Source organism: Phaenicophaeus curvirostris, chromosome 1 (genome assembly GCF_032191515.1).
Source record: "Phaenicophaeus curvirostris isolate KB17595 chromosome 1, BPBGC_Pcur_1.0, whole genome shotgun sequence".
Taxonomy (NCBI): domain Eukaryota; kingdom Metazoa; phylum Chordata; class Aves; order Cuculiformes; family Cuculidae; genus Phaenicophaeus; species Phaenicophaeus curvirostris.
The window spans coordinates 61,279,590-61,302,065 of record NC_091392.1 but is presented as its reverse complement, the minus strand read 5'-3'; the positions used below and the strand labels follow the sequence as shown (position 1 = coordinate 61,302,065).

At 41.8% G+C, this 22,476-nt stretch overlaps 1 protein-coding gene across 1 annotated transcript in view; it reads right to left on the bottom strand.

The window, feature by feature from the left end:
• The window catches only part of TXNRD1 (thioredoxin reductase 1), a 39,457-nt gene extending 18,186 nt beyond the window's left edge, over positions 1 to 21,271 (bottom strand). The window contains exons 1-7 of the mRNA XM_069859728.1: positions 21,196 to 21,271; positions 7,660 to 7,769; positions 5,956 to 6,078; positions 2,976 to 3,048; positions 2,746 to 2,865; positions 1,822 to 1,964; positions 1,578 to 1,693 (exon numbers count right to left, since the gene is read on the bottom strand). Coding sequence (XP_069715829.1) covers positions 1,578 to 1,693; positions 1,822 to 1,964; positions 2,746 to 2,865; positions 2,976 to 3,048; positions 5,956 to 6,078; positions 7,660 to 7,769; positions 21,196 to 21,265 — 755 coding nt within the window. The 5' untranslated portion in view covers positions 21,266 to 21,271. The remainder of the gene's footprint in view (positions 1 to 1,577; positions 1,694 to 1,821; positions 1,965 to 2,745; positions 2,866 to 2,975; positions 3,049 to 5,955; positions 6,079 to 7,659; positions 7,770 to 21,195) is intronic.
• Between the last annotated feature and the right edge of the window lie 1,205 nt (positions 21,272 to 22,476).

Here is a 22,476-nt window from a genome sequence, read left to right as displayed (position 1 = left end):
ACGGATTAAATTAAAGGTCTAATAGGAGTACGCATAAAAGAGTATGAAAATTTTGAATCGTCACAAAAAATGTTGAGTCTGTTCTTTCACAGAAACTTATGACAAATTATTAAAAATAGGTAGGTCGGTGGTGGTTTTTTTCCAACTGAATCTTGCTTCAAATATTATGCTGCAAATTTTAGCTCCTGAGAGCTAAAAGACAGAGGAAGGTGTTCAGCTTTCAGATAAAAATATCATCTTCACTTCCTTGAAGAATTATCCTTCCACTCCACCATATGTGCCAAATACACATAGGCAATAAAACAAATTAATGCAAACCACAGTAAGAGTCAGGGACAGAGTATGGAATTATGGAAAACATGTTTATTTGCCTGCTTTCCATTTCATTCAACTGCCTCATCAAGCTATGTCAATTCTGCCACACTTTGGATCTAGGCTTCTCAAAGAAGCAGGGACTCGTGAAGGCATCACGCTTGTTCACCTGAGACTTAAGCAGAATTTGGCAGTGCAACTTGTGAAAGATTTAAATCTAACCTAAGTGTCTCTTTCTCAGTCAACAACTGCAAAAGCAAAATAAAGATGGTCTCTGCAAATGTTGTGGTGGAATAAAATGTGATTGTGTAATTAAAGGCTACATCATAGTTCCTCTCCCGCAGGGAATTTAGTGAAGATTACACAGTCTCAATGTGATAGTCTTTAACTCTGGCATTCCTGACTCTTCCACCTCAATGTTATTTTAAAGCACCACTTTACAAGCTATATTATCTGTTGCCTTTAATTTCACTACTACTTATTAGAAGGGAATCACACACCATGGTGTTTTAGCTTCACGGGAATTTTGCCGGTTATTTATTTCATTGCCATAGGTTTTCAAGACAGAAATTCCAACCTATGTTAAAAGTTAGTCTGATATTAAAACACATTTCATCTGTATATCACTTTTTTTGGTTCAAATTGTGCTAGAATTGCTTTGTCTCATCAATTAACCAGACATTTGAAATAGGATTTCCCAGAGGCTGAACTCACTCCACTGAGTAGCTGGGAAAAAAAAAATGGATAGAGTGTAAAGACTGTCCTAATCCATGAAGACAGATACATTACAACCAGCTTCACAACATCAACTGCTTTGCAACTCCCCCTTTCCTTGATGTTTGAGCAGGGAGGTTGTTTCCAAGCAGACTGCTTTTCATTACCAAAAAAAACTTTAGAAAGCAAACCAAAAGGCCATAAGGAATAGAGAGGAAGTGAGTGTAATGGTAACTTCCGCAGGGCTGATGAATTAATTTTATGATGGACACACACATGCTTTACGGCATTCTCAGTTACTGCTGTTGTCAGTCACAAACAGAACCATCCTAGCCAGCCACCCACAGTTCTGTCGTGTCTACTGGACACCAACGCTTTTGGTACCTTGACATCTGTCTACAGCTATTCTCCTTTGCTTACCTGTCTCTAACAAAGAGTTACATAGGAAAGAAAACCAGCAACCAAGCAGTCCTGCTCATGTGTTGCCACTTCCTCTTACAGGTGAAGAATTTACATATGGTGAATAATTTCATATTCATCTGCATTTTTACCTGCTAATGCAGTATTCCTTGTCTCCAGGTATACCCAGGTAGCGTGGTCGTTCACCAGTGGCAATGAGAAATCTCTCAGCTGTGTACAGCTTTTCAATTCCTCTTTTATTTGTTGCCTGTGGACAAAGTATTAGTCCAAAGTAAATATTTCACAATCCCACAAAGGGAAACCCTATTCTATTTGAAAAGTACTTCTAATCCAGAAGTACTATAGGAAGACCCAGCAAACATGGCTAGGGAGTACCTTAACTGTGTGTGGACCAACAAATTCTCCATATGCATTCTCATATGTGACTTTCTTCTCTCTCAGTGCAACCCGATAGCCCCAGTTCAGTGAGCCAATGTAATTCTGAACAGATTCTGTCATAGTCATCCAGTTATGTTTGACTGAAACAAAAGAGAAAGGTTCAACTTTCAGCCTGTGAATTATTCTTTTTCCATAGCCAACCCTGTTTTCTCAGACAGATTTTTTTTCATGATGCAGTCGACTTTGTCTTATCCCTTTTTTATTCCAGGGTAACTCTACTGAGAATTACATCAGTGTAGACATCACAAGAGGTCACAGTGGAATAGATTTGACTTACACCACAAAAAAAATTTAGAAACTGCATTATCAATAGTTTTCCATATGCTCTTGCCATGAGCAGGTGACATGGTTCAACAGACGAAGATAATGCATCTCCGAGAGGTGCCTCTACATGTTTCCAAATACAGGATCACACCCTAAATAAAACCCAATGCTATAACTATGCATATTAGAGCTAATATAAAGTAAAATTAATCTTCCTCCGTAGAACTGACAGAGACTGAGGGAAGGGAAATCCTTGCCTGCAATTATGAATAAGTTTCTAACAGGGGACCTTCCAGGGTACTCTCTTAGATGTTGTGTTACATTCAGAAAAAGAATAGAATTTATTCCTTTTATTCACGCTGCAATCTTATCAAATACTAACAAGATCAGAAGCTATTAATAAACTGATCAAATGCTGCAAGGCAATAAGCCCCGTGGCTTTTGACCTGAAGAGCACTTAAGCTCATGTGCAATCTCTGAAGTTGCCCCACATTGTTAAAGCCAGCACATGCTTAAGTGTAACAAGCACTTGACTGCAGAAAGAACCCCTGGATTTCCATTACAAGTGGCAAGACTGCAAAAAAAGTTCTCCTTTACCTTCTTCGGCAAACTGCCATCCAAATTTGCGTGAATCTTGCAAGGCTTGTCCTAGTAAAGCTGCCTGGTGCATCAGCTTTTTAGGTATACAGCCCACATTTACACACGTTCCTCCAAGACCTGAGAAAAAGGAACAGAATGTGTTTCTCACATTGGTGTGGCTGATCTCAGAGGAGAATCATGAGTCTCTGAGTAAAGCTTCTCTTTAACAGGTTTGCAATGAAATTTACCCCACGAGTTTCCTAGAGGTGTAGGTGTGACGAAGTCCAGCACCATCACTTTCTTTTCATATTTGGCAGCCTCCTGCAAAACAAATTAAATAAGACGCGTATCTAAACATAGAGGTTATATTTGGAGTAGATGATAACATCATGCATTACTAAAAAGCTTTGTGACTTTTAATTAAGTAATAATGAATGATTTGCAAGGAAACAGCCAGACAGTTATTAATCTTCCAAATGAATCTGTGCACTCAGCAGGAAAAATAGATTAAGGGGAAAAAAAGCAGGCATTCATCCTGCTACACAACAGCATGGCACCAGTTGATAAACATAAGACTCTGGGAACTAAACTTCCCCTTCTCTCCTCCATCCTGCCAGCTTATTCACACTGCTTCCCAACATGCCATTTACTTTTAACATATTTAAGAAATTCTTCACTAATCCAGTTTTCCCTTCATAGATGGCTTCTAAAACATTCGCTTGAAACTGCATCACACAATCACATAATCAAATGAACAGTCACGTGGCCAAGTCTTACAACTGTGCTTATCCCATCTTTTTTCCCATAGCAGAAGGAAACACTTGATTTTGAGTACCATCTGTAATTGTCAGGATAAGATCTTGGTCTTCAAGTTAGCCAACCTGCAGAAAATTGACTTTACTGTCGGGATGTGCAGATGTCATCCAGACTAGAAAAGTGATTTATTTTGTGATATTTCCCCTGAGAAGTTTCATTAGGAAAACTACTGCATGTAAATGATACTGTGAGCTAGAATTTCTGTACTGATTTCATTATTCCATTTGTGCTTAAGAAAAAGGCAAAAAATGACAGTGATAAGTGGTACCAGAGAAAAACACTTAAGTAAGTGCTACATAGCTGAGAAACAACAATGACAGATTCCCCCATGAGATGCAGCAAAATAACTTTGATACTTAGAGCAACCACAACTGTGCTGCATCACGAGATCTTAGACATGCAAGCAGTAACAATTATAGGTGCAGGACATTACCCTAAGGCCTTGGGTTTGGTTTAGGAGGAGCTGGATAGCCTTCTGCATCATGTCACCAGTAATACTTGTTAATCCAAACAGTTGACAATCATAATTTAAATTTTATATGTATGTTACTTCATGCAAAATGCAAATCATATTTCAGACAACATAGGCTGTAGACACCCTTAGAAAATTAATGTACTGGATTTCTGCTTCAAATTAAAGGTGAACGTTGGCCAAGAAGCTAATTTTTATTCATTAGAAGCACCTTTGAGAACGTTCCTCAGAAAGGTGCCTAGGGACTGAGGTGCATTATTAATGCTCCTTTATAATGACAACTCTTATATACAGCTTGAAAGAGTTTTACTGTTGTCAGCTAACTATAATGTATGGATTCCCAAGCTCACACGCAGTTCTGTGCTCACACGATACAGCGCAGCACTGCATCGCCATCTCAGCAGAGATCTCAAACAGATCCAATCACATCTGCAGACTGATGTGTCCACGCTAACAAACCTGCCCCACAGGCTTTTAAATCTTGCTGGGTTCATGCAGTGCTGTACGAGCACAAGACTGCTTAGGGCTGGAGCTGTTGTTCTGCGTGAACTGATAGTGGCAGCCTGGCACTCTGATCTAGCTCAGTGACTGGGTTGCACAGAGTCAGTTTGGCAGCATTTTCACACACCGTTGAGACTAGGTTCCAAAATAACAAACTCTGAGCCCAATAGAGAAAGAAAAGGGAAGACATGCACACAAAGCTGCATGTGTCATTGTGAAAAGAACACATTTATTCAACCTGGTTAAACTGCTGCAAACCTGAGTGTAGATATGTGGAACTTGGTATAAGAGCTGAGTAGTCCTGGGTTTTTTTTCTTTCGTTTTATTTTGTTTTGCTTTTTAAAGCCCTGCATGTCAACTCACTAAAAACAAACTGAGTAATCTAAGTCAGAAGTTTATGCATGTAAAATAGTTTCAATTAAACTTAACGAATCTGATTTCAAACACATACATTAGTACTGATAGCGATGTCGACTTTATTGATCTACCATCCCCGGCTCTACTCTACAATCACTTGAGAACACTAAGAAGCAATATACTTTACACACTGAGTTGAAGGAATAAGGCAATTTATCTTCCTAGCAACATACCTTTTCTTACCCACAGCTAAAAAATGGTGCAATAAGTATCACTGCTGTAGCTTCACAACCTAGTATATGTATATAACAAAGCAGAGCAATCTCCTAACAGAAATTTCAACAGATTCTTCTTTATTACTGCAACTGTTTTTGCATTACAGCAAGCTCCCTTTTACTCTTGTCACTCTCTTCTGTCCTAAAACATCCACGTCCTCTGAAAAGCCACATCTGCTTCTTTTTACAGGTTCTGAGAATTTTTTTAGATCTTATTTTCCATCCTAAACCACGACAATAATGCCCTTACCAATGCGAAAGCAATAAACTACCAAAATAAATTATTGGCATAAGTCACATTAAAATTCACCACTCAGCACTGCACTCTTACATTATAACAATACATACACATATTACACACATTATCTTCTCCGTTATCAAGAATTAAAACAACACACACAACTATTTCTGAATAGATACTACTTTCAGATAGAACCAGAAACCTCTCAATGTTAATTCTGAATACTTTTTAAAACTTTCTGATTGAGAGCTGAATTTTAATTCAACTACTAATAAACACTGTTGAGACATCTACCTACTGTTTTCCAACAGCATCATGTCCCATTAGTGGGGATACAGAGGAACCAAGTTTTATTCTATTAAGAAGTATATAATGACAGTTTAATGTTTTTCTTCTTCACAACGTAAGGAAAAGAGTATCATATAACTGGGACTAACCTCCAAATCCTACTGAGCAGGCAGAAATGTTATGCCCCTACAGAGTTAAAGATACCCAGATCCAAGTCATTGAGGATGTTGCCCACCTACTTACAAGGAAAGTATAAACCTGTATTTCCTCTTTCATACCTTGGCTGCTGCCAGACCACCTGAGCCCCCACCAATGACAATGAGATCATAGTCGTAGGAATGTGGCACCGCTGTATGCCCGTTCATTTCCAGCAGTTTCTGAGGCTTGCCTTCCTTCTTGGTCTGAACAGAAAAAATGAAAAGGATTTGATAACATTGAAACATTACCCATAGCACTCAAAAATTAGTATTTTTTGCAGCAAATATTGTGATAAAGGAATGTAAATGCATCTGGATTTTCAGAGCCCTGCTTTTCATTAGCTTTTTAAAATTTCAGTTTCTTAATCTATTGTTGAATAGCTCAGTACCTATTAGATACTAAACTATGAATTTTCTTGTTCATTGGAGCCTGAAGTTTCCATGTAGAGCTTAGTTTCCACATCAATGCCACCCCAGTGCCTCCTCATACTGTTTATTTCAGGATGAGATATATACATGCTGACACAGGTAATTTACTTCATTCTTTTCATCTGCCCTTGACTTTCCTAATTAGTGGTTTCCCCCTTCTCCTGCATATATTGGTAGGAAAATGTAACAATCATATACAATATCATAATAATCTGCAATTACCAGCCTTACCAACTGAATGATCAGAAATGGAAAAAGAAAACAATTTCTGAAAACTACATTTTTGTAACACAATTGCATTTATTTTTTGCTTTGGTTTAGCACTGTAACTAACTTCAGAGTGAATGGAATAAGCATGAATGCTACAGTTTCAAGAGAATCAGGGTTTTTTGATGAGACAACTACTACAACAGAAAAACAACTCTTAAGTCCTAAAATGCATTTTGACAGCTGTATGCCATGAAGAACTGCCTGTATAAAGCTTTTATAACCCTGGGTAGCATGTTAACTGTAGAAACAGAACCTAGAAAACACCTGTGGCTGTTAAGACACCCCAAAATAGCTCATCTTCCTTCCTCTTCTCTGGCACATCTATAACCCTGTCACTAAATCCAGTTTGGAGCTTAGTTCTCCTTTTTTCTGTTTTTCTAACATAGCTATTGGCCAGGCTTAAACTTCCTACTGCAATCAGAGTAAGCGTAGTGTGACTTTATCTGTGATTTGACTTTTTTGTCTGTGGTTTGACTTTATCTGCATTTAGAGACATAAAACAGAGAATTCTTTTCCAAATCACACCTTCTTGTTTGCTCAGTGGCAACAGGATGGTGTGAAGCTTAAGGGCAGACTCAGACTAACTCCCACGCAGTCATCAGACTTGACTACCAAGAACAGCATCTCTTTGACGCATACAAAGAAACCACAGTATCTACTACTGAAGTTTTAGATCACTACTTAGGTCATGCTACTTTTTTTCCCTTTTAAGAAAAATGCTTTATATTTTCACTTATGGATTAAGAAACTTCAGCTTTAATTCCATCAATGTTTCCCTACTCCTTGGTTCATTTTTCACCAGTTCTTTGCAATCATTCTTCCTGAAAACATATTAGAAGTTTAAATCAGACAAAGCAAATGATAACCTCCCCCTCTGAAAACATCATCTAAAACCTTGCTTTTGTCAAGATCTGCTTCCCATTTACCAAGCGAACTTGCTTAGGACCATGAACCAGGACTGTGATTCCATCCAGAGAAGAGATCTCCATTCTTCTCCCAGGAACTACAATTAAAAGTAAGTCTACATTCTTACCATTTTTCAATGTCAAAACTAAATTACAGAGTTTAAAATGTACCTCCCCCTACCTTTAAAGTTTTCTCATCATCTCTTATTTGCTCCTCTTGTACAAAACCAACTGGCCGTGAAGTTTCTGCTGTTTCTTCGTGCTGCCCTTCTTGAAGCTTCTGTGTTCCCTCTGTGAAATAAAGGATAAAATAACGTACTGTCTGGAGAGACCTCCTTTATGAAGGCTGCGTTCCTCAAGCGAAATTGTCTGGGGGAGTGGCCTGGCAGCTTCATCGCTTCCTCATCATCAGCGTGCTTGTCTCAGGCGAGTTTCCTGAGGGAACCGATGACTCATTTTGCAACGTTAGGATGACTTGCTGTATTTTTCTACCTATACAAAAGTTGACTTGGATTTCAGTGCTTTTTGCCAACCTAACAATATGCTTGGAACAAAACAAGTAAATAAGATTTTGCTGTGGCTAATCCTGAAACTTTAGTCTTACAGGAAAACAATGATTTTTACCTTTCTTGCCCAGAATGTGATTTTCTTATGCTGATGAGCTGTCATTTTTCTCAGCCTTGTTCTTTTTAAACTGAATTCAAAATTTTTACTTTTCTCCTGCAATTAGTTCCCTAGAAACTTCTTTCAGTTCAAGTTATTGACATAATTGGTTTTTCCACATAACTTCTGCCATATGGTATTGTTCATAATATGAACTTGTACTCTAAAGTCTGGAAAACATCTGTTTGTCCACAGGTCATAACTGATCTTATAAACATATTGGACATATAGGTATCTCCAGCAGAAAAGGTTAAGAATATTAGTGGAAAGGAAATAACTAACATATTTACACACGGTAATACTTTTATTTGATATGATATGGAAAAAGAAAAAAAGGAAATCTAATATGTGTTCCTGCTCTTCGCAGGGGGGTTGGAACTAGACAACCTTTAAGGTCCCTTCCAGCCCAAACTATTCTACGACTTTATGAATCCATTATCAGCTCTGCCTTCCTCCACATAACTCCGAGTTACGGTAAGTTTAATTTGCAATAAATGGGTCAGTACACAGTTGTTTGTACTTAATCACATACATACTTTGCACTGCACAACCAACATTAATTAGCAAAACACGTGCACATAGTTCAACAAGCAGCCATACCGAATACATATACATTCCTTGGGCACTGAGCCCACAAACCTGAAGAGCATTCACACACATGCACACAAATACAAAAAAAGCAGTCATTGAAAACTAGCATGTAATCCTGTCATCTCAGTTTTCTTCTCTGAAACTAAGTGATAAAATTCTTTCATCTCATACAGCTATTAGAAAGTATGTCGCTGGTGTTGCTAAAGAGGTTTAAAGATTAGAATAATTCTGTAATGGTTAATAACAATGTTAGCAATGGATAACACTCGGCCTATTCTCACTTGGGGAAGGAACACAGGAATTAATTTGTGTGTACACATGCAATTGGGAAAAACCAAGAACACAGGTTTTGAACAGAGGCCACGACTTGCAAAAAGGGGAAATTCTTCTTCAATATATTATCAAAGCTACAATCCTGTAGGTACCTGCGGCAAATAAAGCCTTATATTTTATTCCTATAACAAGTTTGGACAACCTCAGGTATGTTCTCGTAAAACTATTTCTTCAATGAGATAAAAAAATCTAACCTTCAGACAGCACGGGCTTTTACATAAACATCTCTAATTGTTTTCAGGTAGATCTGTGTTGGAGGTGCCTAGCACTAGCAACAGCCCCAAGCTCCAAAGGCAACAACAACCTCTGGCAGAGACTTGAAAGAGTTTCTGTGCAGGCTGCTGCTGGGGCCTCTCCCTTGTTGGCTCAGGCGATCTGACACAGTCAGGATGACAAAGCAAAAAGTGCTCTATGTGTCACATGCTTGCTCTCCATAAAATTCCATCCACTAACGGCTATTGCAATAATCCACAGTCTTCGCGAATCGATACTTCTCAGAAATCAATCAGCAGGCAACTTTTTGCAGAGCAAGAATGCTAAGGAGAATCTGGACCACAGATCCACTGCTCTGGATAATCCTCAGAGATCACAGAATCACAGAATCACAGAATAACCAGGTTGGAAGAGACCCACCGGATCACCGAGTCCAACCGTTCCTACCAAACACTAAACCATATCCCTCAGCACCTCGTCCACCCGTGCCTTAAACACCTCCAGGGAAGGTGACTCAACCACCTCCCTGGGCAGCCTGTTCCAGTGCCCAATGACCCTTTCTGTAAAGAATTTTTTCCTAACGTCTAGCCTAAACCTCCCCTGGCGGAGCTTGAGGCCATTCCCTCTTGTCCTGTCCCCTGTCACTTGGGAGAAGAGGCCAGCACCCTCCTCTCCATAACGTCCTTTCAGGTAGTTGTAGAGAGCAATGAGGTCACCCCTCAGCCTCCTCTTCTCCAGGCTAAACAACCCCAGCTCTCTCAGCCGCTCCTCATAAGGCCTGTTCTCCAGCCCTTTCACCAGCTTTGTTGCTCTTCTCTGGACTCTCTCCAGAGCCTCAACATCCTTCTTGTGGTGAGGGGCCCAGAACTGAACACAGTATTCGAGGAGTGGTCTCACCAGTGCCGAGTACAGATGTATCAGTGAGGTCAACTTTCTTTGCCCGTAAGGTTGAGCAAACATGTAGGAACTCTCTGCCACTGCAGGAGGATCCTGTGAGACTCTTACCTTGCGCTACCGCTGTCTCTGGTATTGGTTAGTCCAAATCTACAAGGTGGTGGCTGCTGAGTGCCACCTCCCCTAGAACCTTGCAAGTGCTTTTTCACATGGAATGAACCAGTCTAATGAATCATTACTATCAAAAGGGGACTAGCACACTCTCTTCCACCATACTGTTTTTTTCTTTTTCTTGTTGACAAAATACCCTGTCTGCACACTTGGCACCAGCTCTGGCAGTCAACACACCCTTACATGAGCTAAATCAACTCACTTAGATGAAAACTAGCACAGGAGAAGAAAAGACATGGACAGTTTCCCACTAGCCTAGCAAGTTTAGCCAGCCCAGGGAAATATCCCACAAGGACCGCAGTCGGTGCCAGGCAGAATGCATATCCACACAGACTAGGATGAAAGAAGAGGAGGCAGCAACATTTCTCTCCCTGGCGGCAGCGACATCGCCAGATTTCCTCAAAAATCTTGTTAAACCAGCCAACCCCCACCTTTTTAGCATTTACCGGAATCCACTGCTGAAGTGGCCTACATTAACCTTCACTGCCACTTCTTAAGCACAGCAGAAAAAAAACAAACCAAAACCAAACAGGGAAACAACTACGGTGTTTTAAATTCTTCCTTTTGGGAGCAGTCTTCCTCATGAACCAAAGTCCTCCCCGGTACTGAGACCTCTGAACTTTCGACTGTTGCTTGCGTAACTTCTGGCAGGACTGAATAAAGGTACAATCAGTTCCAAAAGGCCTTGACCGGATAGGAACATGACCAGCCCAACACAACAGCTTGGACCAGCTTCGTGAGCAGAACTGTTCCAGGATAAGAATCACCTTACTCTGCAAAAGTGTCCACCCAGGAATCAAATGGGCTGCCAAGGGAGGACACGGGGACCCACGGGAAGCACCTGCCCTGCAACTACTCACCATGAAGGTCTGTAAGCAGTGCTTCAAGGCAAAGATCTTCACTGATTCACCTAAATTTTCTATATCATGCAGAAGGACATTATCCACAAGTATATTCATATTTTTGACAAACAATGTAATTAAAAAATAGGTGTGTCTACTCCAGTAGTTCAGAAGAGATGCCTCTAATTTTTTAATGCTTATAAGCACACATGTAACTTGCTTTACAACTTTATCTTCAGGCATCTGAGAATACAGGCTATTTCATATGACAACAAACGTTTACCTTATGCTCAAATGAGGTTTTTAGGTTTCAGCTTTTCCTTCTAGAATTGCTCACTTCTGCCCTTTCAAGACAGGTCACTACCTCCTCCATTGCATAAACTCAAACATTTGGAAGTGAAGGTAACAGAGCCATTGTATCAACCAGATTATGACAAGGGAAAAACACAAGCTTTTAAAATACACACCTCCAGCCTGGATAATACCATACACCCACGCTGAGAGGCTTCCTTGCAATCAGCTGAACTGACAACACTAGAAGGAATGGAAACCTGGGGCAGAGTGCAGGGAAGGCTGAGAACCTTCTAAAGTGCCTTGGCCCCTACAGGAATCACAATGTCCCTACTTCCCTGAGGGCCAGGATCAGTGTGTGGCAATTCAAAAATAATACTTAGAAACTGCACTTTGGTGTAAGTTAGACCTCAACCTATCCCTCACACACTTTATTATTCACTGTGACGGAGACACAATGCAGCCTTATGGCTAATCAAGAGAAGCAATCGAGTTGGCTAAGATGTGTCAGGGCTTGCTTAAATAAGGGCTGCGTGTGCTATGCTCTAGTGATCCTGGCCAAAAACCACTGGTACCTTTGACAGGATAATAGCCCTATGGCTATTCTCTTTCTTTCCAAGTGTTGATTCAGCGCTTGGCTGCCCTGTCAGAGGATGTATAAAGATAGCTTAGAGGTACACTTTCCTCTTTACCTGAACTCAGCCAAAGTTAAAGCTGTAACAAGTCAGTAATGTTAAGACAGGCCAACTTAACATTATTTACACAAAGAATTCAGTGTTGTTAATCAAGAGTGAACCACTGATGTCACATGAATGCTACTTCTGACGGCTGCTATACATAAGCCTTGAATCCTGCTGTCTACAGATTGGACCAAGATGTATGTCACACCCAATTACAAGTACCTTAGCTACTTATCCTTAACTCTGTGTAAGGCACCATGTCTGATCACTGCACAGAAATGATACAGCTAGAGTAAAACCTTTACTTTGCCTCATAAGTGTCAAACATTAACACAAAACCCAGAAGGTGAAAAACCTCAGAGCATCTTTTGCATGTACTTAAATAAGCAGAAGCTTGCAACACTTGGTCTATACTGTGTATTGCTCAAAATTTTATCCTTTTCCTTGCAGGAAAAGGTTCCATGGTGAGCGGAACAAACAAAAGCACTTCATCAATACCACAAAACCATGCACCTTTCCCATGGATAAAGGCTGTTTTCTCTTAAAGAATCTCACTGTCTGCATATGCAAGCACTGAGGAACAACTTAAAGACTGACCTATGTGCTCAGTCATGAAGACTGCTTGCTTGCTTAACGATTCAGTGCATTTCAAGTGAAAAATAAAGAATTTCTGAGCATTTTAATAGCTCCTTCACCTGCAGAGCACACAAGCATCAAAAGATCATGCTGAACAGTGAAATCAGTCATCCTCTTCTCCCTAGATCACAACTCTTGTTTTATTATCTGCTGGCTTCCCACATATGCAATCTTCACGCAGCACAAAGAAAGCACCACATGCATAAGCTCAGAAAATAGCATTGATGCTCTTCTTGTTCTGCCAATGACTGGCTTGACATATTGCTGGAATGTCCTAAAGGTGTTTAAGGGCTTGAAAAGTGTTTGAAATGACTGAGAGGAAGCATCCCATCAGAAAGTAGATGCACAAGTTTTCTTGGCTTTATGCTCTCTTCATGTCTGACCAAGAAGCCCATAAAACCACTGGTGAGAGTTACTTCATGCAGTTATTGCATTTCTCTTAGCAATCCCTGACTACGGATATAAATGAGATCAGATCCAAACCAGCTCTAATTTCACCAGGAGACTGGTTGTGTAATCTGGCTCACTGATGCCCTTTCCTGCACTCATTTCACTAAGCCTACAGAATTCATGAACAAATGTGAACAGGGTGTTACATACGAAGTTTGTTTCTGATTCACTCTCAAATTCAAAAATCACTAAGCTTCAAGACTGACAAGTGTAAAGTGTGTTTTCCTAAGAAACTGAAAGCTTTCCAGACTATGTTATTGCTTATATTTATTCAGGGTGTTGCCACAAAGCACTTTAGTTCTCATTGTATCCTTGTTAATTCGCTTTTTCATATGTTCTTCCATTTAAATAAAGCATAATTCAAAAGGATCAACACCAAGACATAATTTAACTCAGTGGAATAATTTAACTTAGTTAAAACAGGACACAGATAGAGAAACTGGGGGGGATTTACTTCAGCACAGATTTTTGTTAATAGAGTCCTGGACTTTAGTCCATAGCGTTACTCCAAAACACCTTCAAGAAAATATAGATTATTTTTTACCACAATTATTTGAGCATAAATGGGAAGGCACAACTCTCCATGGCAACCTGTTGAAATTAGGTTTAGGTTTATGGTTAGGGTCAGAGCTGTCCCTGTGGAGAATCATCCCAGACCTGAGTATAAAAGGTATGAAAATGCTTTTAAATAAGTGTTAAAAACATGCAGATAGAAATTTTCCTCTGGGAACTTTCAACCTCAAGTGTTAAGTTCTTTAAGACAGAGAAGAAAACCACCTCTTTATTCTCAGCAAATCAAAAAAGGCAGAAAATTACAGAAAGCTTCACAGCACTGTTCTCTCTAAGGTCAATAAAAATCTACCAAGAACTTTTAATCTAATCTCTACACAGCAGGCTGGTAATTACAAAACCAATATGAGCCGAAGAGGAAATACTGACAGAAGCAGCACAAATGCCAAAAAAAAAGAAACACAAACTTCCAAGTGGCATCTATCTATTCCTATACCAAACAGAAAAACTCCCATCCAAATGAAGGCTTTCAGTGGCAAAATTCACCCCCTTGAAACTAATTTTCTAATGAACATCTGGGGACTGAGTCAGCAAAATCCTCTTACCTGTTTTTCCCTCAATATGGGTCAGCACTGTGTTGTGAGCAGGCTGCAATCCACCACCTTTAGCAACTCTTCTCATTCTTGAATGCAATGTAGGTCAAGAAAATCAACACTACAGTGCCTCCTTCTCAGCCTCTACACCAGCACACACACACAAGGTTATAATACACCACATCCTGATACTCTGAAAAAGTAGTTCCGAGTCTGGCCTCAGTTCTAGCAAAAGAAGGAATTTTTACTTCAAGTCACTCCCTTTTTGCTTTTCTAAACATCCATGCATTTACCACGCAAGTCCAACTGTAACGTCAAAAAGTATTTTACTGATCTCAACAGGGACATGATTGTACTCCTTGGCTTGCTATGAAAAGTCCTACAAGACACATTTCTCACCTAATAGTTATGGAACTCGAAATCCCACTCCAACAAGAGCTGGGCTTTCTCACAGACTTTCCTAGTAGCTCTCATACCACCAAAGCCCTTGGCATTATCAGACAATTGGTATTTGTCCTAGAAAGTCTTCAGTCTTTACTCTTTTCTTATGTAATTGTTAGGAGTAAATCATATAGGAATTAGCCAGGCTGCTCTAATTAGCATTAACAGGTATGTTTTCTGGGAGCATAACATCACATGCTGACCTCAAATATTTCTGCAACACCTACAATACAAACTATTGGCTTAAACAGAGCAAACTGTATAAATGAAACAAAAGTAAGCTTCAGAATATCTCTTCCTCGGTGAAAAGGCAAGTAATGCTAAATTAATTAGGTTTCTTTGGTCACTTCCATCTTCCATTTCATTGTGAACTAAATTAACTAGATTATGAAAAACTTCAAGCTTCTCTGCTTCTGGAACTGTAGTAAAAAGTGCAACATCCCACATAATGACTTATATGCAACCTTTATGGAAAATACCACCTTAAAATACCAACAGTTTTTAACATGGATTTTTGCCCATTTCCTTCAAAAGTCACTGTTGCTCATGGATTTACCCATATTATTATGATGTTTTGTCAACTCCAAACCAAAACAAAGGAAGCTGATTTCTGGTATGACTACCCTTAGGTATATCATTCTCACAGTGCCATCCATACCGGGTCATCTTTCATTTGGGATGACCTGAAAAAGCTGAGCTTCCTGATTGTTTTCTTGAAATTCCTGCGGCCAACACAAACCTGTGGCTCTCATAAACTGTGATTAATACTCTCATGCTACTTTTTTTTCTTTTTTCTGGTCAGTAAATAAACAACTCTCTGCAAAAGGATGAATTAGCAGCAGCCTGAGGCACAGAGAGGTGAAACAGCCTCAGCAGGGCTGGAACAGGATCTGCTGGTATTGGTGCCATTCATTAGTCCATACTGCCACCGGCCATGCCTTTATTGTCTCTACATCAGCTAAAGCCATTTATTCATTCCCACACATCTCTATGTAACTAGGGTTGCATTTGAGGCACAGAGAACATCAAAAAAACAGTGGAAAGCATCTCTCACACATTTTTTTACCCAACAAGCCAGTATTAAAAATTAACATGGCTAAAGGAAAACAAACTTTTTGCAGGCGATCTCCAAGAATGCACGTGAAGTTTAGGACAGGTACTGCACCATGAAAACTACCTGGGTACCTGGCTCAGAAGCCTGTGATTTTCCCCCTCCAAGCAGGGCTTTTTTAAGAGAGGGGAAGAAAAACACTTATTTAGTGTACAGTAATAAGTTTCTCATGTATGAAAAGCAGAAGGACTCGGGTGGAACAATTTAATCTTGCTTGTAGCAACCCAGCAAACAATGACATAGCATTTGTACAAGGTGAGTGAAGCAGGATAACCTAACACGTCACAGCCCTCCAACCTGCCTTGTCACCTGAGTGATAGGACAAACCAATCCGATACATACAGGTTCTGACAAAGGTCTAGCTGGAAACGGTTGTGAAAGATGGGTGGAAAACAGTAAATACGGAACACTTCTTGGAGCTACAGTTACAGAGACGTGCTTGCTTTGTGTCAGGCTGTGCAAACAGTGGAGGAGTTAAGGAAGTTAAGAGCTTCCTTCCCGCAACACTAGGGATGCGATTCTAGTCCATGGGCGAGGTGACCGTGCCAAACAACACTTTCTTCTCTGAGCAGCTGAGTCAAGAAGTAAAACAGGTGAGTCTGCTACAGGAGCAGATTAAATGAGATGATATCTCAGCTCACTCCGTAAAACTAGTTCATTCACAGATTCTTAAGAAAAGCTTAGGACTAGACCAGGCTACTGTTGTTGTCTACAGAAAGATAAGTACTTGCATACTTTACTTACTTCCTCCCTTTGCATTTGTTATCTATTTTATGCAAATCAAAGTGCTGGGTCAGATGTTTGGCTGTTGCAACAGTCAAAAATCACAGGGGGTCGCACAGTTCCACAGAGTTTGCCACGGATGAGTCCCAGCTACTCAGTCAACAGTGCAAGGCACAGAGACTACATGTAGGAAAGGCAATATGTTAAGGAAAGCAACAGCTGTGACCTTTTTGGAAGAAAAATAGAAAGTAAAATAATCAGGCTGAAGAGAAAAAAGAGATGGTATCAGATCTTGCTTGACAAGTTAGAGGAAGACCTACAATGTGACACCACATTCAAAAAAGGAAGTTACTGGAAAGTATAAATGAGGAAAGACCTGAATCAGCGCTGAAAAAGAGTTTCACAGGAAATACCTGAGTTAAGATTCAACAGACTGAAAGGCACCTGCAGTACAACAGGCAGATACCAAAACCAGAGGAGGCATCAAAGATAAAATTTTCTCAGGAGACAGCTGTGGTGAAGTGCACTCACTTTCAAACAACAGAAAAAAAAAGAGTAAGTAAACAATTCAGCACACTGAAAAAGCCGAAGTGCACAATTTTATCTCACATTTGGTTTGTTTTCTGCAAGCACAATTAAAGATGTAACAAGTTCTTCTACTAAACAATGTCCAAGATGGGCTTAATAGAGGAAATGACCTTCAAACAGGAACAAGCAGCAAAGTTTTCTCTCTAAGGAAGTCTTGAAAATAGAGAAACCGTAACAATGAATCAGAAAAAAAGGGGACCAGTACTGTACACCCTGAGGGCCAAGCACTGTTCCTGTTCACAGCAGAAATCAAGCGTAACTATAAACAAGGGCAGAGGAAGAACATGGGCAACCTTGACACCACCTCCAGGAGTCAAGTCCACGCTACTCCAGAGTGCTATGACACACCTGTTATTGTAACACCTGAGCACTTCACCTGTAAATTATATGGTCAAAACATTTGCAGGAAATACTGCAAAATTAAAAATATTTGGGGCCTCATTACTCACGTGCTCACCATACATAAATGTCTACGCAACTTAATCACCAGTGTTTGTACTTCAGCACAGACGTAGGACCACCAAAGTGGATCCCCTATTATTCTGTCTCACACTTACACTGTATGTAGAGGCTTCCCTATTGGCACTAAAAAATCAGGAGAAATTAAATTCAAACAGCTTGAGGATCTGAGGCAGGGGGGCAGTAGCATTTGAGGTGATACCAAGGTGGAGTCCCACAAAAATAATATGTTTTATAAAGCAAAAGCTGCAACTCAGGATATCTTAATTCTGATATATGTAAGTTTATTCCCTTATTGTAGAGCTTTGATGGTTCACATTAACCCTTTCTGCAGTAAAATGAATGTTTATGAGACACAAAAAACTAAAGTACTGCAGAGATAAATTAACAAAAAATCAGGAAAAGCATAGAGTTATTTCCAATTTTCATACCTTCACACCCACAAAATGTGGTAAATACTGCAAAAGCAAGATGCAGTTGCTGAAGTAAGCTGAATGCTATTTGAAGATGGTAGGATAACCTTTTTGAAAGCATAAGCTAAGGGCAAGAGAATGTATTTAATAGCTATTTTATGCAAAACATATATAGGCACTTTTACATTTTTACTTTTTCTTTTGCAAGCCATCATTTTCCTTGTCAGTTTTGCTCATGGCCAGTTTGCTGTTTGCTTTTTAAAAAATCCTTATTTCTTAAAACAAATTAATAAATTTGAATTTATTACTCCTGTTGATAAAATGATGGAAAGGTAGCAATAGATCCAGAGAGTAATTAAAAAATTCTTACATCTATGAATGGCCCAATTTCTTCCTCCTAATACACACATAGGTGCCTCATCCATGAGATGTACGTAGATATAAAAAAAACCTCTTCTGTTTGGTATGACTAACTATAGAAAGAGGTTAATTTAAGATTGTTCATGTTTTAGAGTCAATTAAACAATGACTAATTAGCGTACTTAAATTATATTTCAGTTTTAAAGTATATTACATATCTCTGTTTGCATTTCTGCGATTCCTTGGGTTTAATCTTCTATTCAACCTCTCCAACAGCTCAACCTCTTCAACCTCCTCAACTCCCTTCATCTCCTGTTCTTGGTGGGTATTAAAAACTTTGTTTTGTTCCTTCAGGAAATGGATGTTGGGTTTCAGATAATAATCCATCGGTACGCGACCATGCCGGAAGCAAAGCTGCCTAGATGCTGAAACATAAACCTTGACGTCACAATTTAAACCAATTTTCCTGGGGAATTACTTTAAGACACTGAGTTGTAGAATGGGCAGCAGAGAGTAGTAATATCTTAAACTGAAAAACCAAAGATAGAGCAAAGCATGTAAACCAAAGCCCAAATAATATGTTCTTTTAAGTTATTTAGCCTAAATGAGTCCGCTTCACAAAGCTGAAAAAGATCATTAATTTCCGAGGCTTAATTTCTGAGCTTGTGTTAGCAGATACATTGTCGACCAGAGGAACTAGGCTTGGGTATAACTCCATAGCAGTCTACTCTGCCCCAGACTCTGTGCCTAGTTTTCAGTATCTGTTTTGAAGCTAAATCAGGAATTTCTAAATCACAGTGTTGCAGTGGCGGCATTAGGTAAGGGAACTGTTGTGGGTTAATCCTACCCAGTCTCAGGGCACTGTGCTTCCATGAAAATACAAGGACAAATGGACTCTACTGACAGTAGTTTGAGTTTTCTTTTTCCCAGTCCTTCCTCTTAGGGTCAGGGAACATCCAGTGCTTCCAATGCCAGGCTTTTAACTCAGGCTGGAAGTTTTTATGTTGGTATAACTGAAAGATACTAAGCAATATGGAGCCATAATGATAAACCTGTTTCATGAGTTTAAACTGCTAGAAACTTCATCATTGTGTTTGCCAGCTCCTGCTGTGCTCCTGCCTTACGGAAATTCTCGCGGCGTGGGCACCTTTATTCTTTGTTTGCCAAGCTTCTGACAATTTACATTTTGCACAATAAGACTTAAAATACCATATAATACTTTCAACTGACCAACGTGCTTTAGCTTCAGTATTCTCAAATGATTGCATATATCTAAGTATCTTTAAAAACAGACCCTTTTTACCCAAGGATTTGGCAGAGCTGAAAACATTCAGTAGTAGATGCTCAGTGAAATAGTACATCCTAAAAGTGCTTCTTCATTTGTGCAGAACTGGTGTACAGTGCCAGGTGTAAACATAAATTAATTTTCAGGCATTCGTTACTTCAAAGCTTGTTTTTTTTCCATTGCTCCTCTTTTTTTTTCCAGTGGGTGTTAAAGACCCAGTGAGAGCATGGTTAATTCTATGTCCAAGGAGCACCAGCGACTGAGGTTCTGGCTCCAAAGAGGGACAAAGCTGACAACATGAGTGTCCCCATTGCTGTTGCGGCAACATGCTTCAACCCTGGCAGGCAAACTACCTCCATGGACCAGAGGGCCATTCACACCCATCTAATTAGAAATCTTCTTCTCAGCGCTTGCACAGCGAGCTGCAATCTGCCTTGGGGCAGCAGCTCCTGCCCTGGGAACCCGCTCCCAGCACTGCTGATTCCAAGGCGAGCTGCAACCTCTTTGGGGCAGCAGCTCCTGCGCTGGGGACCTGCTCCCAGCACTTCAGCTTGCAAAGCAAGCTGCAAGCTCCCCTGAGGCAGCAGCTCCTGCCCCGGCGACCTGCTTCCAGCACTTCAGCTTGCACAGCGAGCTGCAATCTGCCTTGGGGCAGCAGCTCCTGCCTTGGGGACCCGCTCCCAGCATTGCTGCTTGTACAAGCGAGCTGCCATCTCCCTTGGGCAGCAGCTCCTGCCCCGGGGACCCGCTCCCAGCATTGCTACTTGCACAACGAGCTGCAACGTGCCTTGGGGCAGCAGCTCCTGCCCCGGGGACCCGCTCCCAGCATTGCTGCTTGTACAAGCGAGCTGCCATCTCCCCTTGGGCATCAACTCTGGCCCTGGGGACCCGCTCCCAGCATTGCTGCTTGCAAGGCGAGCTGCAACCTCCTTGGGGCAGCAGCTCCTGCCCTGGGGACCCACTCCCAGAATTGCTGCTTGCAAGGCGAGCTGCAATGTGCCTTGGAGCAGCAGCTCCTGCCCTGGGGACCCGCTCCCAGCACTGCTGCTTGCACAACGAGCTGCAATGTGCCTTGGGGCAGCAGCTCCTGCCCCGGGGATCCGCTCCCGGCGCTGCTCAGCCCGAGGTCCCGGGTCCGGCCCCCGCACTCGCCCCGCGCCGCGTCTCCCCTCGCTCCCTGCAGCGGGATGGAGCGCGCAGCCCTGCCCAGCCCCGCCGCCGTCCGCCTTGGCCTCACATGAAGTCAGGCAGGAGGCAAACCGAGCGTCGGAGGTCGCGGTTGGCAACGCGTAACTAACACCCGCCGCCGCTTCCGCGCTCACGGCGGCTGGAGGCACATCAAAGCTGTTTGGCCGCGCACGAAGAAGGCAGGGAGGGGGTGGCCGGCCGGGATGCGCCCTACTCCGACTTCCCGGGGGGTTTTATCGGGAAAACGAAGTCACTTCAACCCTCCCCCCCCCCGCCCCGTACCTGCCGGGCGCCGCCGCCCCGAGCCGGGCGCCTGCCGCACCGCTTTGCTCTTCCTCAGCGCGCTGCCCATGGCGCGGCCGCCCCGCCCCGCGGCGCCCCCTGCCGGCCGGGGGAGGGAGCGCGGAGTCCCGAGGAGGCTGCGGGGCGGGTGTCCCCAAGGAGGACGGGCTGGAGGGGTGTGTGAGAACCTCGGGAGGGCCAACACGGCCAAGGGCAAGGTCCTGCGCCTGGGACAGGGCAGTCCCCGATTTCAGTAAACGATGGGGGATGATGTGATGGCGAGCGGCCCCGCGGAGAAGGGCTCGGGGGGGGCTGGTCGAGGAGAAGCTCGATATGAGCCGGCAGTGTGCGCTCACAGCCCAGAGGGCCAAACGTGCCCTGGGCTGCATCAAAAGCAGAGTGGCCAGCAGGGCGAGAGAGGGGATTCTGCCCCTCTGTTCCTCTCCTGTGAGACCTCATCTGGAGTATTGTGTCCAGTTCTGGAATCCTCAATGTAAGAAGGATATGGAACTGTTGGAACAGGTCCAGAGGAGGGCTACAAGGATGATCAGGGGGCTGAAGCACCTCCCATATGAGGACAAACAGAGAGTTGGGGTTGTTCAGCCTGGAGAAGAGAAGCCACTGAGGAGACCTTATAGCAACCTTTCAGTACCTGAAGGAGCTACAAGAAGGCTTGGGAGAGACTATTAGCAAAGGTTTGTAGTGATAGGACTAGGGACAATGGGTATAAACTGGAGAGGAGCAGATTTACACTAGACACAAGGAAGAATTTCTTCACTATAAGAGTTGTGAGACACTGACACAGGTTGCCCAGGGAAGCTGTGGCTGCCCCATCCCTGGAGGTGTTCAAGGCCAGGTTGGATGGGTCCCTGGGCAGCCTGATTCAGTAGGACGTGTCCCTGCCCATGGCAGGGGGTTGGGAGTGGATGATCTTTAGGGTCCCTTCCAACCCAAACTATTCTATGATTCTACAATTCTACGATTCTATGATTCTATGACTCTCTGAAATCATCTTACTCAAGTTATTACAGCAAGAAAGAAAATGAATGACTAGTAGTGATCAACAAGTTAACAGCAACAGCTTGTAAAGGCAATGCATCTAATCTTACCACAAGACAATAGATCTAGTGATTAAGATACATCACCAGCTGCTTTCTTATCATCATCCAGATCTGCAGCTGCTAGGAGGGAGGCTTTCTTTTTTGAAGCAAGGATTTGGAAAGGCTATTTCAGTAATTGAGAACCCCATGCAGTGTGTCCACTGCTGGGTGAGGTCTCCCA